Source organism: Echiichthys vipera (assembly GCF_963691815.1).
Source record: "Echiichthys vipera genome assembly, chromosome: 13".
Classification (NCBI taxonomy): Eukaryota; Metazoa; Chordata; class Actinopteri; order Perciformes; family Trachinidae; genus Echiichthys; species Echiichthys vipera.
Window position 1 is genome coordinate 5091448 of NC_139838.1, and position 20036 is coordinate 5111483.

At 41.7% G+C, this 20036-nt stretch overlaps 1 protein-coding gene across 1 annotated transcript in view; it reads right to left on the reverse strand.

Moving 5' to 3' along the window:
* Nucleotides 1-733: 733 nt before the first annotated feature.
* The window catches only part of eepd1 (endonuclease/exonuclease/phosphatase family domain containing 1), a 35618-nt gene continuing 16315 nt past the window's right edge, over nt 734-20036 (reverse strand). The window contains exons 3-8 of the mRNA XM_083925136.1: nt 17136-17187; nt 9508-9618; nt 6792-6926; nt 4151-4289; nt 3814-4008; nt 734-2408 (exon numbers count right to left, since the gene is read on the reverse strand). Of these exons, the coding sequence (XP_083781262.1) occupies nt 2218-2408; nt 3814-4008; nt 4151-4289; nt 6792-6926; nt 9508-9618; nt 17136-17187 (823 nt within the window). The 3' untranslated portion in view covers nt 734-2217. The remainder of the gene's footprint in view (nt 2409-3813; nt 4009-4150; nt 4290-6791; nt 6927-9507; nt 9619-17135; nt 17188-20036) is intronic.

The following is a 20036-nucleotide window of genomic DNA, read 5'->3' on the forward strand; positions in this document are numbered from 1 at the left end:
GCCACTAGAGGGCCCCCTGAGCTGCAACATGAGTAACAGATCCTGGATTGGTTTTCAGGCCAGTGACAGGATGCTGGCAGGGCAGGTCTATGTATGCTACTGTTGGGGTAAATGAGGGACTGAGGGGTGTGTGGCAGCACACAGGTCAGCAGTTCAAAATGGCCAACAAATTCTGTATATCCTCTTTAATTAGAGTAACATCCTTTCCATATGGTGTTACTGTTGTCATCTATTTCTATTCATATCTGTGATCACTGACACACACACACACACACACACACACACACACACACACACACACACACACACACACACACACACACACACACACACACACACACACACACACACACACACACACACACACACACACACACACACACACACACACACACACACACACACACACACACACACACACACACACACACACACACACACACACACACACACACACACACACACACACACACACACACACACACACACACACACACACACACACACACACACACACACACACACACACACACACACACACACACACACACACACACACAGGCCTGGCTTACATAATTGAGGAGCTCAGCCTTTATGAGCTCTACAGCTGGGAGGTTATCAGCCTCTCAGCTGACAGAACAGATGAGCGTCACAGCCGAGCCTGTGATTACATACTGCACTTATTTGCATTAATGAAAGGTCAGACACGGCTGGAACATCTATAGATTTCTCTTTATTTTATATACATATAGAAAATGTTTGGCACATTTCTTTGTAAAGTACATCATATCTTTTTTTGTCTGAACATTTTATGGCTCTATTACCAGTTACTAGCCTCGGAATCAGACAAATCTGAGAGCTCATGTTTCATTTGCTCTGACAGGTACGCCTGGTTTCCCTCCTGTTCAGACACATTTCCAGCTGACCAGATCCTGGTCAGGCCATTCACAACTGTTTATCTCGTATGGGGCGGATTTCAGACCGTGACAACTTGCAGAGCCTTCACGCTTTGCACAAAAGATGTGTTCTCTAGAAAAGAGGAGTGCCTTTGAGGCATTTTCAAAAACAACCAAGATGGCAGCAGCTGATGTGGAACTTTCTGTTGAAGTACTATTCTCAAACTCTGATGGCAAAAATGGCAACACTCAACACCTATTTCAAATGTTATCAATCCATTGAATGGGTGTCATCAGTGGTTATCAGGCTCATAGATATGGGTTAGAAGGGGCCTGACGGTCGTCGTTAGCATGGTCAGGTCCTGTTAGCATCACTCTGGGAGTCCCGTTGTGAATTCAAACAAAACTGAAGTTACTTAGTTAGATTTTAAAAAAAAACTATGTGGTTATGTTTAGGAAAAGATTGTGGTACACTACAAACAATCATGGCTTGACATTTTTAGCATTTTTGCACTTACTGTTCCCTTGTCTCAAAGTCAACGGCTTTTTTGAATGGGTTTTTGGTTAGACGCCTTAAATAAGGTGTGGTTGTGGTTCTACGACATAAAATAGATTGGTAAATACCTCGCTTGTTCACAACACTTGCTGACATGCAACACTTGGAGTTCATTTGTGAAGATTATCTTTCTGAACAAAATGCGTAAGTATCATAACATTTTGTCCCTCACAGAGCTTTTTGTCTGCAATGATCCAAAATCCAATGGATTGGCCGTTGTAGCTCGTAATGCTGCGCTGCGGTCGAGCAGGTGAAAGCAATGTGGATGGGTGAGATGAAAATGACCTAGTGAGTCAACTAGGATGTAGAGTGGTGCCATACTGCCTCATATATATGCTAGTGTCTAACAACTGATGACACACATTCAATCGTCTGATAACATTCAAACCAGGTGCACTCATATTGATGCCACACATCACAGCTCATCTCTGCACGCTGGAGTCTGCTTACATTTGTGCGCCACTCAGCCTACGTCACATTTCTTGTTGCTCTGATTGGTTGTAGGCCTATCCAATTGTGTCCAGAGGCATTAGAAAATGAAAATGGATAGAGAGGTTCCAGACTGACTGGCATTTGGTCTGGCGATGTCTGGTTTACCAGTTACTGTTATACATTGATAAACTGAAAACCCAAAAGGCAATCTTGGCACATTTTCACATTCACCAGGAAACCCTTCGCTCCACAGCTAACCAAGACGAAGCAGCATCCGGACAGGGCAAAGTCTGACGTCATCCACCGCTGACTCTACTGTGAATGCAGATGTCGTCACCGCTCATGTTTGGACATAATGTCTCCTCTGTCCACCACTGCCATGCCAGGCCTGCTCAGCTCCTTAGGGGATACATCTGCGTAAAACTCAGCCACCACAGGGCAGTGATCCGACGCCACACCGCCCCATGACCAGTTGTCCGGGATCCAGGGGTTGGTCAAGCCCTCCCGCACTATCATGCAGTGGCCTGTTGGAGGGAAAGACACAAGAAAATGGAAATTCAGCAGATGCATGGGACCAATGGATACAATGAGGTAAACTTTGATCGAACACAAGCTGCTACAGCCCACATCCGTCTGAACTCGAGCATTAACTGGAATTGCAACTGGACTTCATTTATCATAAACAAAAAAAGGAAACCAGGTGTCCTGCTACATGTGGGGAAAAAATGAGGGCCTGACACTTGTCTTAGTTTGGACTGTTCTGAGACGATCAAGTTTTGACCTGGTGAAATCCCAGGACAATAAAAGAAATCAAGCACCTCAGCAGGACTTGGGAATTTAGTTATCAAGCCAATGCACTGAAGGGACTTGGTGATAACTTGAGAATGGCTTAACTGAATGTGTGGAATGACTTAAGACTTAACTTGTCCTTGTCTTATGATTCTTCTCTTATATTTTGAGACTGTTGAGATTATATTTGAGTGGATTGACACACAGACCCGAGACTTGAATTTGATCTGTCTCACATGACTTGCGACTTAACTTGGAGGATTCATCTTTAATAACTTGAGACCTTACTAAGACTTGTTTTAAATGATTAAATACATTTGATAGTCGACTTATATACTTTGATTCCCGTTGACTCGATTATATTTGTCTGGGTTGACTTTGACTCAAGTCTTGACTTGGACTTGTCTAAAATAACTTCAGTCTCGACTTTCAACTGACTTTGCTTTGAAACTGGACATGAACTTGACTCAAGATTTAACTTGTCATGAGAATTTCCTTGGCTTGTTTCCACTGACTTTGACTTGACTTATTACTTGTCTGGAATGACTTAAGACTTGACTAGTCCTAGTCTCAAATTACTTTTTCTCTCGTAATTTGGGACTAGAATTATATTTCTGTGGATTGACTTTGATTGAAGACTTGAAATTGACCTTTCTTGAATGACTCAAAACTTGACTTGGAATAGTCTTGAATGACTTGTGACTTAACTTGGAGTTAACTTGGATAACTTGAGACCTTACTGAGAGTTGTTTAAATTCACTTTGACTCATGACTTGACGTGATCTCGTCTCCAATAACTGGAGACTGGACTTAAACTTGTTATAACTGACATTGCTTTGAAACTGGACACAAACTTGACACAAGATTTACCTAGACTTAACTTAGAGAATTGACTTAGCTTGTCTCTAACTACTTAAGTGTTTACCTTTTCTCAAATGACTTTTTTTTATTATAACTTGAGAGTCTGGACTGACTTTGACCCAACCTTGGATGACTCAAGACTTGACTTGGACTTCTCTCCGAGAATTTGAGACTTGATTTGTCACAAATGACTGACTTGAGACTGGACCTGTGATGAATGACTTCAAATATCTAATTCAGATCCACCACTGTCCGAAAACACCCACTCAGTGCACCTACCAGAGTAGATCTTCTTGAGGGAGCGGCTCACCCAGATGTTGTCCAGACAGCGGGTGCCCTGTGGTGAGCGGGTGCTGATGTTGGTGAACTGGGAGGATGGTACCAGGGCACAGAGCTTCTCCTTTCTCAGTACGTCCAGCTCTGAGCTCTGAGCAGGGGAGCCAAAGTCTCCCAGCACCACCAGCTCCTTCTCCCCTGCAGAGAAAAACATGGAGAGAATGGACGAGAATAGGATGAAATTCACATGATCTGTCTGAGATCCCTTTAGTTTTGATCCATCACTGCAAACCCGGTCTGACATGTGGTGAGTGTTACTGGTCTAGCGTGGCAGACTGACCTTTGAGTGTTTCCTGTATGCTGGGGGAGAGGTGCGGACACTTGGCCTCATCTGTGTTGTGGTTCTTGCCGTTGGACTCTCCTGATGCAGCTGTGGCCTGCATGTGGACGTTCACCACTGTTAGCTCGTATGAACCGACCTAAGGGGAAACGTTATTTGATGATGGTCACAATCCAGTTGGCAACAAAACAAAACACAGAGGTAAACGTGTGTGCTACAAAGTGTGTTGCTACCAATTTGGGCATCCTTCCTGTTGATTTTTTTACAACTCGTCTGATCTCCTGCTTTGTCGGTTGCCCACACTCTTTTTTAGCAATGTCTGAACACGGAAAATGAAAACTAAAATGTCTGAATACATAATGGAATTTTTTTGATGCAATTCCTTCTGAAGATCAGGGACAAGACTTTGGTTAATTTCCTTTTGTGGCAGCATAGTCATTTTATATCTTATTTTTTTTATTTCTATACCTACATACATGTCTGCAGTGAGTAGGAGGCGCTTTTAATCTCATTGTATTGTGTATAGTAACAATAAAAGGCATTCTGATTCTGATTGATTCGGATTCCGTTCCTAGATCTCAGAAATTATTTTGGTGAATTCAGTATTATCATAACAGAAATGATCAACAAAAATAAATAAATAAATAAAATAAATGTAGGATTTTATAAACACTGAAACTCCTGTCCCTGTGTAATGACAATTTATCACAGTGCAGTAATCAATTATGGTACAATAAAATGTGTTTTCATAGTGACAAAATATGGCATCCCGTTGACACATTTTGTTATTTACGTACAATAATGTCACTATAGGAAATACTGCAAGACTTTGAATAAATGGTAATAATGAACTGGACATGATATGCATATATTATCATGGATGGAGTATGAGACAGTGGGCCCCTGGGCACAGGCATGTGCAGGCACAAACCAACTCAGCATCAAAGAACTAGTGGAGATGAAGACTGACACACGCTGTAAATTTGTTCTTCCAACATGGGGTTGTGTTGTTAATGTGCTAACTGGCTAACAAGCATAAGGAGCCTGAGTCGTCCTGTTGGTCTTTGGTTTCCCTTTTTGAATAATGAATACAGACTACAGCCGCCTGCAGGTACGGAGAGTTATTTCCTCTCACTCAGGGGCAGAACATACGGGTCACTTGGCTGTAGCTAGTCTTCGAGGTGTGTTCAAGGGCTACTTTTTGGGCGAGATACGGCTTTTGTCGCCACCAGTTCTTTGAAGTCGGCTGAGTGTGTCCCCTGCTCTTTAGAGGCCCCCGGCCTGTCTACACAGGAACAGGACACCCAAACTTAAAGAGTCTCAATGAGTCTGTTTTTGCTTATTTTTCATCCCTTTGTGATCATGTTGTGTCTCCTTGTAGTTGTTTTGCATCTATTTTTAGTTGTTTAGTGTTATTTGCAGTCACTTCATGTATGTTTGTGGTCATTTAGGGTCTTTTTGGCTACGTTCACACAGCAGGTCTTAATGCTCAAATCCGATTCTTTGTTTGTCTGTTCACATTACGTCTATAAATGTGGTCTGTCTACGGACTGCTGTGTGAACAGCTCACGCTCCTGAAGTGACCCACATGTGCAGTTGATCATGGATGACATCACACCACAACGGTGTTTAAGGAAGCGAACATGGCAACAGCAACCTGTATTATAGGACTTCGTTCCCTCCACTGGCCGCCTGCTTCACTGCTTTCCTCCATGTTTGTTTTGATTCTCTTCCTGGCTCCCGCCTGTGCAGACTTTTTTTTTTTCAATCAACTTTATTTGTCTTACATTACATTACAAAACAGTGCAGTGCAGGTCAGTATGACGTCAAAAATTAAGTGCGACCTGACTGTTCAGATTGCGGTCACATTCAAAAAAATCCGATTCAGTAGCACATTTAAAAGTGGCGTTATTCTGATTGGAAAATATCAGATTCAATGCGACTTGTGTTGTTCACACTGTCAAAAGTAAATCACACAAGGGGCACATAAACAATCGGATTCAGGTCACTTGGAACTGCAGTGTGAACGGAGACTAAGTGGTCATTTTCATAATCATTTTGGGTCTTTTGTAGCCACTATGTGTACAATTTGTATTGTTTTACATCTATTTTCAGTAATTTAGGTCTCTTTAAAGTTATTTTTGCATCTCCGTAGTCATTTTGTATCATTCATAGTCGTTCTGTGTATGTTACTGGTCGTTTAGCGTCTCTTTGTGATTGTTTTGTGTATTTTTCAGCAACATTTTGTGAGTCAGTGCCCCTGACCCTGCGGGCCCCTGGGCCTGTTGCTCAGTTTGCACGTTCAGTAATCCATTCATGCATATCGTTCCTGCTGCTGTGTGATAACTACAGGTCTCATCTCATCTTCATCCGCTTATCCGGGGTCGGGTTGCTACAGGTATTGGATCAAAATAAATAAGTAATTATAATAAAGTTGTAAGCATCAAACAAAACATGGCACAATGAAAATGTGTCCTTTGTGCGCTCTGTAATGTTCATGGACCGATATATTGATTTCCTTGCCATCCTTTATTTTAAACAACATGAGAAGACTTTTATTTCATCACTGAATACATTTGTCTTTAGCAAACAAACCTCATCTGAACACGACAATCTGTTTTGGGGATCAATCGTTACTTACAGAAAAGTGAGCCAGGTAGAGTTGAGAGTTGGTATGATTCCCGTTGCCATTGACAACAGGAGCCTCCAGGACTGCAGCATCCTTCAGGTCAATACCAGACGAAGTGTCCCACAGAAAGCCAGAGTAGCTTGCTCCCTGGGACAAGAGGATCATGGGAAATGGAGTCATGCATGTACTTACAGATTCGTAGTGCTCTATTTAAATGGCCTTAACATCATAACCAATAAAACGCTTATGACCACTTATCAATACAGTCATTCACTGCATCACAAGGCCATCAATATGAATCTCGAGGCTTGTTGAAGTGTAACAAGCTAAGCTAAGGTGACCCTGTCTGTAGAACCATACACAGCATCCATGAATGTTCATGACTGTATATGACCTACTGAAGGCAAAGTCAGGACTATTTCTTCTACTGAGACAAGCAAGAAGCACATTTATTGAAATGCTACAGTTACATCATTTTCCTGACCATGGCTTAAATGGATTCTTTTCTACAGCACTGTTTGAGCCTTGAGGTCATTCTCTGGTTGGTAACAGCAGTACACTGTGTTACACGGCCTCATTTCAGACAGAGAGATATATTATAAATTATATATATATATATGAATATATATATATATATATATATATATATATATATATATATATATATATATATATATATATATATATAAGATCAGCTAACAAGGCTTAGTCACATTATCAACCTACATTTTAGTGATCTCTGTGGGAAACTGCTTCTTTGCAGCAGTGAACACTTATAATGCAAAGAGTAAAAAAGATGCATTTAAATAATGATCACAGCTTTTCCAGAACACGATGCAGACATGTATGAATGAATAAATAATGTTTGCGAGGGCACCAGGGCATAACGAGAGAATGAAAACTAAAAAATTTCAATTTCTAAATCTTTTTAGACAAAAAAGTGGGAAATGTTGTCTACCATTTAAAAAGCCAAGCTACTCAGGTGGTAATTCAGGGGATGTTTTATTTCAAGGGCACTTTGAACCAGGGCAGCTAGGAGTTTAGAAATAGTGAAGTTAGAAATAAAAAAAGATAAGTCTGTAAAAGGTTTGAATTCTTCAGAATTTTAAGATTTTTTTTTATTTAGTTAAGTGTCCCAATGTCACACGAACCACTCCTTTTCTACTCCAACCTGGCCTTTAATTCACTGCAAAGGGAAAAATCTGGTGGGGAAATGCTGAGTCAGCATTCCTTTTAGGACTTCAGTGGCTCCGTAGAATTATTTATTGCTTTTGGCCTTAAATTAGACATATTTCATTATACAGAATATAAATTTTCACAGTAAATGGACTTGTACTTACAAAGCGTCTTTCTAGTCATCTGACTACTCAAGGCGCTCTCACAGTGTTTGTCACATTCACCCATTCACACAGACATTCACACTGATGGCAGTGAACATCTACATACCATATAATCTAATCTAACCATGCACACCACATTTACACACCCATGCACAGCACAGGGAGCAATTCGGGGTTCAGTGTCTTGCCCAAGGACACTTTGACATGTGGACCAGGGGGAGCTGGGGATCGAACCGCCAATCTCTCGAATGGAGGACGACCCACTCTCCACTGAAGCACAGCCGCCCCAGTGTTGGCTTTTAATTGCAGAATATATGTAAACTCCATCGTGCATGATAAAAAGCCATAATCCCTGTTCAAAACTAGAAAAAAAAGTCCTGAACTACAAACCTTCCCAATTTACTCGGTGCTATCACGCTGTCAGAATGCATTAGAGGTTGGGGGTGGCATGGCATCTTAAAACCCTTGCTTGTTATTTCAACCATCCATCTTATGTAACCAAGGCCGGAGACACACAGCTGACCCAGCCAAAGTTTATGTCAAGGGTTCATCTCCTGGAAGGTTTCTGCTGTGAACGAGCAAAGTGATCTGCTCTGTGCTCAGCGTCTTCCTCATGTCTGAGCGGATACTGTTAAAAAGAGAGACGACCTCTTTGAGCTGAATGAATCCACCGGGCTTAGCTTTACCGGAGCGGCTTATAGCCCTGACATCGCAACACTGAACTGCTGTGAGGATTGAGCTCTAACATTCAGGGGCCAATTGGCAAAAGTCCTGGTTTGAAAGATTTGGGTACTTGAGGGATACCAATATTTATGAAATGAAGGGAGCAGCAGCAGTTTTCTGTCCCACGGCGTTCAGTGTAAATCTACTATTTAAAGTCCCACTCCTGACAAGTGTTAAAGTCTTTAAAAGCTGCTCTGCTATGATTAATATTTCCCATATAAAAAGTAAATGAAACCCTCAGAGACAGAGCTGGGAGCTCATCTACTGTTTTTCCCTCATTGCCCCACAGTCCGCTGCTCCTGGCAGTGTGTCTCCGTACTGACAGTTCGCTCTGAGCTGGAGGTTTCAGCTTTCTTTGCTGGTGCTGTATTGAAGTTGTTGCCCCATCGAATAGTGTTTCACATATTAGACAGTGATTGTTTTGTGGATTTGTGATGTAATATTTAAAGCTGCCCAGGATACATTTGGATCTCAGAGCTCAGAAGTGCACAGACATCCTTCAGGAGGGGATTGTGAAAACAGCTCTCTAGTGAGAAACTTTTCTCAGATACAAGTCACTGTAGTCAGTGTCAGACATTTTAGAGGGCAGAAACAGAAGACAAGCACTCATTTTGAGTGGAGACTTTAAAGAGAGGTATCAGTGTTGTTCAAAATGTCTGTCACACCTTGCTGGAGTGTCCAGTGGGTTTGTCAGACACAGCACTTTTCCACAGCCCTCTGGGCCATTTCCACTTCCGTAAGCTGGCCAGTGTTCCTTGGTTTAACTCCACACAGAACTGCAACACAAAACAGAGAGAGGACATTTTGTCATTATGCACAGAGACCATTTGTTGTTAGTTGCACTTCATTATTTGGCAATTATGTAAATGTGGAACAGTAGGCTAGTGACAAAGTGACTTGTAATGCTGGTTAAATTAAAAACCTTAATTGTAGCTAACCCAAAATTTTTGAAGAGTTGCTAACTGAAAAGCACCAGGAGCTACAGGCCCTAGCCTATCACAAAGTAACACAAGTTATCCAACGTATGACCTAGCTTGATTTTATAAATTAAGCTAGCCATGCTAACACATAATTTCATCAAGAGCTGAAGTGAGTGGGTCTTTTTGAAATGAAAAAGATAATATTGTTATTTTGACAGTCAGTAAAAATGATTCGCTAAAAGGAAACTGTAGTAGTCATAACAAATGAAGATTATTCTAACAAGTTAGCCCTTCGAGTGCCAACAATTTGATAGTATTTCCATAACTAGTCCCTTGATAATCATGAGAATCAGTGCATGGTGAACACAAAAAAAGCCCCACAGGGGCATGAATACATACAGGGACACAGCAGTTAACTAAGAAAATATCTGCTGCTGTTTATCCAATAATTACAAATCCTAATTCCGATGAAGTTGGGATGTTGTGTAAAATGTAAATAAAAACAGAATACAATAATTTGCAAATCCTTTTTAACCTATATTCAATTGAATACACTACAAAGACAATATATTTATATGTTCAAACTGATAAACTTTATTGTACTTTTGCAAATATTCACTCATTTTGAATTTGATGCCTGCAGCACGTTCAAACAAAGCTGGGACAGACATGTTTACCACTGTGTTTCATCACCTTTCCTTTGAACAACACTTATTAAGTGTTCGGGAACTGAGGACACTAATTGTTGAAGCTTTGTAGGTGGAATTCATTCCCATTCTTGTTTGATTTCGACTTCAGTTTCTCAACAGTTCGGGGTCTCTGTTGTCGTATTTGGCTCTTCCTGATGCCTCACTCATTTTCAATGGGAGACAGGTCTGGACTGCAGACAGGTCAGTCTAGTACCTGCACTCTTTTACTATGAAGTCACACTGTTGGAACACGAACAGAATGTGTCCTGGCTTTGTCCTCCTGAAATAAGCAGGGACGTCTCTGAAAAAGATGTTGCTTGGATGGAAGCATATGTTGCTCCAAAACCTGCAGTACCTTTCAGCATTAATGGGGCCTTCACAGATACAAGTTACCCATGATGCCATGGGCACTAACTGTTGAAATGTGAACTCGTCAGACCACAGCACACTTTTCCACTTTACGTCAGTCCGTCTCAGATGAGCTCCGGCCCAGAGAAGCTGGTGGTGTTTTTGATGATATTATGGACTGTAGACGATGAAATCACTAAATTCCTTGTAATTATAAGTTTTATAAAATGTTGTTCTTAAACTGTTGAACTATTCGCTCACTATTTGCAAAAGAACAATAAAGTCAGTTATCAGTTTGAACATTAAATATATTGTCTGTGTAGTGTATTTAATTGAATATAGGTTGAAAAGGATTTGCAAATCATTGTATTCTGGTTTTATTTACGTTTTACACAACACCCTTACTTCATGGGAATTGTTTGTAAATGCCAACACGACTTTATCTCTGCTTCTGATAAGTTTGTAACACATGAGTGTGGAGTGTTGTACTTTATTTTAACGCAGATTCAATGATCATCAGCAAAAATGTCAAAGTTTTGCTTTACATACTAACAGGCACTGGAAAACAATACAGAGTTCAGTGAACTCATGTAGCCTCATCTCACAGAGGAAATACAGTGAGAAAGAGGAAGCCTAATGTCAACATTATTGAGAGAGGGCTAAACCATGTCACACAATGCTCTGGAGAACAGGCAAAAGTAACTTGTGTTGTGAAATCAAATGAGTCGGAGAAAGTAAAGAAATGGAGGGAGCTGCAGAGAAGGATATCCTCATGAAGCTCAGGTTGCTACCCTTTCTGACCTGCTCTAAATTTAACCTGAGAGGCTCCTTTTGGGACACCGGGAGAGTCAGAGGAACCCCACCTAGTGCCCCCCCCCCTCCCACGCCCCTCTCTCTCCCTGCTCGAGGACCTTGAGCCTCTTTAAAAGGGTCCCCTGGAGTTCTTTACCTAGAATGGTGAAGGCATGACCCACCCTACTCTGCCTCTGATTGGCTTTCACTGACAGTCTAACAGGTGTTTGAGCAGTATTAGTGGTTAAAAAAGACGTTTGAATGCCTTCACCGTACCTCCCTGAGCTAATCACTGTTAGCCACGTCCGGCTGTTAGCGACTCTACTGGATTTCTCCCTTCATAGTTGTTACACGAAAAAAAAAACTGTCTTGATGGCTAATTTGATGTATCTAAGTGGCGAAAAAGATCATAGGATGATTTTGTGGTGGAATTAAATCAACAGCAAAGAGTATCAGCCAATCAGAGGCAGAGAAGGGCGGGTAATGCCTTCACCAACATGGGAAAAATAAATTAGCCTTCAAGACATCCTTCTTATATAGTTGTTATTCAACATTGTTTAAGCAATACTGATCGACTTTGGCTGCTGTCAGTTAGCTTAACATATATACCGCTGTGTAGCCAACGTCAATGTGGTCCAAAATAAACAACGAAAATTTTCAGTCAATGGAAAATCTTATATAGATGAGCCAACTGGATTTAACGCTGTTTTGTTTGATTCTATAGTAACATGAATACATGTATCATTTGGCCTGATAAACAAAGTGATAAACCTTAGACATGTGAAGAGATTGTATTTTGAGGGGCAGTATTTCCTTGTCCAGACCTTGGCTTTAAGAATAGAGGGTGTTGTATGATGTAGCAGTTTAAGCCCTTTAAGTCATATTGTGATTTCTCTAAATATTGTTCTACCTAATGCCCTGTGACTGTAATTTGTGCACATTACATTTTTGAGCACTAATTTTTGCTCCAAATGTATTTATTTCCTCCTTGTCTTTTTTTCCTCGTTATATTTATATATATATATATATATATATATATATATACTTTCAACATACTGTGAAGCATAAACTGCAGTTTTTTGGCCACACTGTGAGACATTTTGTCCTCACAGGGAAGAGTAGCGCGAAGCTACATAACACTAATTAACACTGAAGTCCTGTTACAAAGTCTATCAGGTCATCTCAGTGCTACCACAGCTCTATCCAGCCGCAATGAGATATATACAATCGTAAAAAACTGCATTCTGTTCTCACAGGCCCATCGCTGAGTAATAATATTAATAATAAAGCAATTTTAGACTGCCAGGAGGTTAGAAACCCCCAGCAGGATTTACTTTCAGCTGTGGTCCCTAGGGGCTATTGAGCCCGAACAAGGATGAATCGTCGTAAGTATAACTTTGCCAAAACACTCTCATAATTCAGCCTGTGAGGACCAAAGTGCGGCCACAGCATGTAGTCAGGGCGCTGGCAAGGAGCCCAGGCCTGGAGGAATCAGAGTCCCGTGACACCTGGACTAGAATGCAGGTACAGGAACAAACCCTGGAGCTCAGGCTCATTTCTCACTGCCAAGGTCTTCAGGATCTGATAACTACAATTAGGACCTACTCACACTTAACATTCATACCGTGCCAAAGCACCAAAGTCTAGTCTGTTTGACCAGTGTGCTTAAGAATTGTACACTTCCCAGCCACGGCCCTTGAGAGAGGTGGGCTTCAGCACAGCTCGACATGTACAGTATGATCATGAGCATGAGCACATGTAGGAGCACGAGCATCGACGGCTGTCCTAAGGACTATTAATATTCGACTGTTCCCCGCAGCCGACATTTAAAAAGATGCCGCCGAAGGGTTTGTGGTGGTAGGTGGTGTTTACTGCAGATTTTGTCAGATGAAAATATTCAAAAGCAGTTAGACAACGAAAAAAGTCTGAGGGGTGATGACATATAAGCAGGTGTTAGTGCATCCTTAGTGTTATTCAACTTTCACTCACTTGTGAATCCTTTTTCAAAGAAAAAATGAGCCCAGCTTTAATTGATCTTTTTAATGATTTCAATGACTCTACGCTCCTTCAAGCTGAGAATATGTTTAACCCCACTACAGGTAGCAGGGTGCTACATCCACACTACTCTCTGTATGTTACCTCCTGTTTGGCATGTCCATACTCTATGGGTGTACTCACACTGTCCATCCGTACCGTGCCCCATGCTTTAGGGTACTTGTCCTCTCCCCCTGCGGCCCAGGCCAGTTTGTACTCACACTACCTGGGCCTCTGTGAATGCTTATTGCCTGCCTATACGTCATCACGCCGTAACACGTCACACACATTGATTGACGTCATCGCGATGCGTCACTTTGTTTACAAATCTTTCCATAGACCTCTGAGTTTTTGTGCGTCTTGTCGACTGTTTTTGAATCTTTTCATTGACCAAATCTGCAGTAAACACTCCAACTCCGCATCACACCAACGTGAACCTTTCGCCGCCATTGTTTTAAATGTCCGCACATGGTCCCTCCTTCTTTTTTCCATGTCCCAACAGGCGCACATAAAATGACGTCAGAACCGCCGTGAGCCTCGTGTTCATACACGTGCGCACGCTCGTGCTCGTACATGTGCAAACGTGCTTTATAAAAGCCCACCTCTCCCAAATGGCCCGCTGACGGCAAGCGGGCCGCACCTAGGCGCAGTACGGTTACACTCACACTGGTCAAACGAACTAGACTTTAGCCGTGAAACGTGCTCGGGCCTGGTACGGATGGACAGTGTGAGTGCGCCCTGAGAGTATGGTATATTTCTGTTTTTAGATCTCTGTTGAAAAGAGAACTTGTGAGGTCTGAATCTCACATGGTGGATTAATAAAGGCAAATAGAGCAAAAACTCTAGATCCTCTTTCATTTCGAAGCCTCATCATTCCAGGTGAAACCCAATCATAGTCACTCTGACTGAAACATGAGCAAAAAAACAGAACTGAACCGTCTCTTCAAAGCAGAATGGACTAATGAAGACATTTAGAAGCAAACTCACTGAACCTTCAGAGCAGTGCCAGATAACTCTGTATGGGATTGCCAGTATCCCCAAAACAACAAGGAGGGAGTGTTTGTGCACACTGCGTGCTTTTGAAGTATTTATATGGTGGCCATTAGTTTGGTTATTGCACATAAATGATGTATTTGCATAAAGGCTGTTTGATAGTATCCAGGAAGCCCTTTTACAGTAGGCCTATGATTCATCATGAGTTTGAAACCTAACCACAGACACAGGGTTCCTTAGCGACAAAACAGACAGAGGTCAACAGTCTAAAACCGGCACACACTCTCTGTATGACTAATCACAGCACATGTCCAGCAAAAAAGTCCAGCAAAGTTACAGTGAAGTGTCTCGATGGCTTATTTGATGTGTGTAAGTGCTGAAAAAGACCATGGGATGATTTTACGTCGGAATGACACTTTAAGCAGCTCTTTATTGTCGGGTTACCAAGCAAACTGAAGTAATGGTAGAGAAACTTTATTAATGTAAAATGAGAATGTGTAGATAATATAACACATGCTTTTCCTCTACACATGTGTATCTGAAGGGGGAACACTACAAGCAAACACTACAGCAATCAAATTACCACAATAATATAACGATAGAGTACCTACTGTCATCCAAAGAAATACAATGCTGTTTATACACTTTACTTACTTACTTACAACTTACTCACTTACATTCAAAATATGCCTTTTCAGGCCTTAAAAAAGAAATCTTCTGAATTCTGAAAAGCTGCACAGCACAGAGTGAGTGGAAGACCTAAGAGAGAATGGAAAACATCTCTCGTTCGCTCAGCAGGAAGAAACACAGAAGGATAGAAGATGAAAAGAGAGGGTGCTAATGACTAAGACGAGACAGAAGAGATGCAAAATCAGTGTGGGAGGCTGGCAGAAGTGACAACACTGCAATGTGGGCTAACACTTGTCCAGAGGTAACTCATCCTCCCACCACCTACCTCTCTCTGTCCAAAATACTCTGTTGCTGACCTACTTCCATTTCCACCAAGCCTTCAGTTCTCTGCCAAGGCTCTAACTGGTAGCCGATACAGAAGGTAACACTGCACATGTGCAAACAAGTGTGTAGGCTGAACAGGAACACGTACTGCTCAGAGCGGGCCGCTGAACTCTGACATTTTACGGATGCACTGACACCTGTGCATTAATCCGGTTGACCTACATGGCTCAGTACGAGAGTGGGAGCTCTGGCTGCACAGCATACCTAATGTGTATGTTTGGCATAACCATCTTTAAAAGGCCGTAGTGGGCTCCGATTCAAAGCTGGTGAAGATATCAGCATCTCGATGGATACGTTTGAATCTCAGAGCTCAGAAGTGCACAGACATCTCCTCCTTCAGGAGAGGAAGGTGAAAACTCTAGTGAGAAACTTTTCTCAGATACAAGTCACTGTAGTCAGTGTCAGACATTTTAGAGGACAGAAACAGAAGACAAGCACTTTTTTTGAGTGGAGGGGGACTTAAAAAATGATCTTAATACAGTCCCAGCCTGGTTAGTTGCGTACATGAATTGATGAAGCCTCTTGGATGAGAGGTGAAACGTCTTCCAAGACCAATAACCATATCCAGTTGCTTTTGACTGAAATTGATTTGGGGACATCTTAAACCAATGTATCCTGATTATTGCTGAGGAGGACACTCTCCACCCGTAGCAACCACTGTTGTATTTATAGTAATGAAAGCACAGGAGAGCACTAACACAGTTCAAACTCAAATATGAGCCTTGAAATAGAAGACATTTACACTCTGGAGACAGTGACAGAGAGAGTGTGTGAGAGAGAGAGAGCGTGTGTGTGTGTGTGTGTGTATGCGAGAGAGAGAGAGAGAGAGAGAGAGATAGAGAGAGAGAGGGTGTGTGTGTGTGTGTGTGTATGCGAGAGAGAGAGAGAGAGAGAGAGGGTGTGTGTGTGTGTGAGAGAGAGAGAGAGAGAGAGAGAGGGTGTGTGTGTGAGAGAGAGAGAGAGTGTGTGAGAGAGAGAGAGAGAGGGTGTATGTGTGTGTATGAGAGAGAGAGAGAGAGAGAGAGAGACAGACAGAGAGACAGACAGACCGACAGACAGACAGAGAGAGACAGAGAGACAGACAGACACACACACACACACACACACACATACATGACAGACAGACGCAGAGAGAAAGAAAGAGAGACAGAGAGAGAGACAGACAGATAGACAGACAGACAGACACAGAGAGAGAGACAGACAGAGAGAGAGACAGAGAGACAGAGACAGACAGACAGACACAGAGAGACAGACAGACAGACAAACAGACAGACAGAGAGAGAGGGCAGACAGACAGACAGACAGAGAGAGAGGGGAGACAGACAGACAGAGGAGAAGTGGGGACATTTACACAACAGCAACACGTTAAATAAATGTGGAACACTGAGAGTGGTGAGTCATGACGTTCACAGTGGTGTAAATGAAGGCAATCAGCATTTACAGTAGCAGTTCTCTCAATTAACCAGTGACCCAGGCAGAGGGCAGAGCGATGCTCCACTTTACCTTATCAAGAGCCTCCCGCTCCAGCAGGTCCTGCACTGCCAGTAACTTGATGCTGGAAACAGAAAGAGGATGAGTTATTACATGTACAGTACATGTTTACATTTGGACTGCATATATACTAACGTTCCACACCTAGCAACTGACTTCCACATATCACAAACTGTTTCACAAGTTGAATCTTGTGTCATCCTTATTTTTTAGATGTAATTATAGCATCTGATGGCCTTAGTGTCTCATTTTTCTACAGTCACACTGAAAATTGGCACAGTGTATGTGTTGTGGGATAACTTGTGTGCATTGCCTGCTGCCACTCTGTCTTCTTTGATATTACCACTGAGAGACTGCCAGAGCTGGAAATGCTAAATTCTTTACATGGTCGCTGCCAGTGACAATGGCAAGATAATTATAATTGCAAAATAATTCTCTTCATTCTCCAAGACTCTCTTGAGTCAGTTACTTTAAACACATCATTATTTGGCAACCTGACTGGGAGTGAGTCGAATGAAACCATGAGCAGGAACAAACAACATGTCTCCTGGTGAAGTACACTGTTTTACATGCTAAAACATAGTATAACCGGGGTTCTAAATGAACACCTGCCAAATGCGGGTTCAAATTGTGTTAAAAATAACTTAGTAGCCAGTTTGGCCGGTGATGTTATTACATGCACGATACAAGTCTCTGTTCTCGCTCATTTGTCCCTGTGGCAGTACTTCCTACATTTCCCAAAAATGCTGTGCCGTAATGCTACGTGATGACGTTTCATATGCCCATTGGATGAGCGCAGTTTGCAGTGAAACCAGCGTGAGAAACCATGGAAACGAACGGAGCGTCCAACAGAAAACACAAGGAAGAAGAAGAAGAACGAACGGAGCTAAAGCAGGAAAATAGACTGAACGAGGAGGGAGTTAGCTAACGTTAGTATAGTCAAAAGTTCCGATTAAATTAAATGACTAAAGAGGAGTAAGTTAGCTAATGTTAGTAAAGTCAAAAGTTCAGATTAAACCAAATGACTAAAGAGGAGGGAGTTAGCTAACGTTATTAAAGTAAAGTCAAAAGCCAAGATTAAACTAAATGACTAAAGAGGAGGGAGTTAGCTAACGTTAGTAAAGTAAAGTCAAAAATTCCGATTAAACTAAATGACTAAAGAGGAGGGAGTTAGCAAACGTTAGTAAAGTCGAAAGTTCAGATTAAATTAAATGACTAAAGAGGAGGGAGTTAGCTAACGTTAGTAAAGTAAAGTCAAAAGTTCAGATTAAACTAAATGACTAAAGAGGAGGGAGTTAGATAATGTTAGTAAAATAAAAAGTTCAGATAAACTAAATGACTAAAGAGGAGGGAGTTAGATAATGTTAGTAAAATAAAAAGTTCAGATAAACTAAATGTGGTGGTGGTTGGACAGACTTCTGGGGGCGAGAAGAGGAAAGAAGCAGCGGATGAGGATATCGACAGAGAAACGAATAAAATAATATTTAATGTCAAATGTCTGACGGGTCATGTTTTGCCAGAATTGCTGAATTTACAAGAAAGAAGAAACAAACAAAACGAACAATTTCATGGTTGGAACTAGTTATTTTAAAGTCATGGCATCGGGGGAGCCTAAAGAACTTGGATGTGTTATAGATGGATAGACAGATAGACAGAAAGACAGACAGACAGACAGGTAGACAGATTGATAGATAGATAGATAGATAGATAGATATTTAATGTTTGCACTTTCTGTGTATATTTGTATTATTGTAGATAATAGATAGAATTATAGATATAGTCTATAACCTTATGTAAAAAACACATTTTTTTTTACATTTGTCAAAACTGTCACTATATCCTGACAGCACAATAACGTAATGTTCAATAACGCTGTGAACACACTTTTAAAGAATTGGTGTTGTGTTATTTGATTCACTTGAGCCTTTAAGGGAAAAATCTGGCCTCTGTTTTCACCTTTAAATCCACCCTAACCCAAAGGCGTTCCAGACCAGACACATGAAGTCTACGTACAGTAAACACACTGAAATGTTGGACAGAGTGTTTAACATATGAAGTAATGTTTCCTAATGCTAACACCAGCATTGTATTATCATGCACACGGTGAGAGTCACATTGTGTTGACACAACAGATACAAGTGGCACTGGCCAAACTGGATCCTCCGCTTAATAAACGGTACATCTCCTCAGGGCAAACGCAATCTTTTTTGAAACTGTAAACTCTCACTGAGGGAGTTTGGACTGGTGTCCTCGAACCTATCAGCCGACACGGCGTTGTGCTGTAAAGGAGGGCGCTTTTACAGACCAATAAACATTTATCTGTTTTCTTTTTAAATGATTTTCCAGAGCAACATTCAGCCCAATAAAAAGCAATCCATCTCTGAGAGGCACCAGTGGCTTTCCTCCTGCCACGCTTTGGCTCTGAAGAGGAACTGCTTTGCAATGCAATTAGTGACAGAAGTGAGGAACGTGTTCCCCAGTATTTCATTTGGATTAACATCTTTTTACAAACAGCTTCCGCACATAAAGAACGTTTTATAGAGCAATAAGAAGGGAAAGGAATACGTTCCCCAAATCCTGCAGGCTGACACCAACGATCTTCCAGAGCTCCATCTGAGCCGTTTATTATATTAGAGCCAGAGGATTAAAAGTGCTGTTTGAGTTACACAAGGCATTATTCTAACGCAAACACTCACGCACACCCTCAGCTCAGCCTCCGTATGCTCAACTGATCCGCTGTAGTGCAACACAATGACACAAAGTTGGTGGCAATGCTTTGACCTCATTCACCTCTAACCTACTAATCCAAAATCAGCCACACAGAAAATCACGTTGCATAACAGTCTTTTCTATTAGTGAAGTGCTGCTGCTGCTGCTGCTGCTGCTGCTGCTGCTGCTGCTGCCGGGCATTAC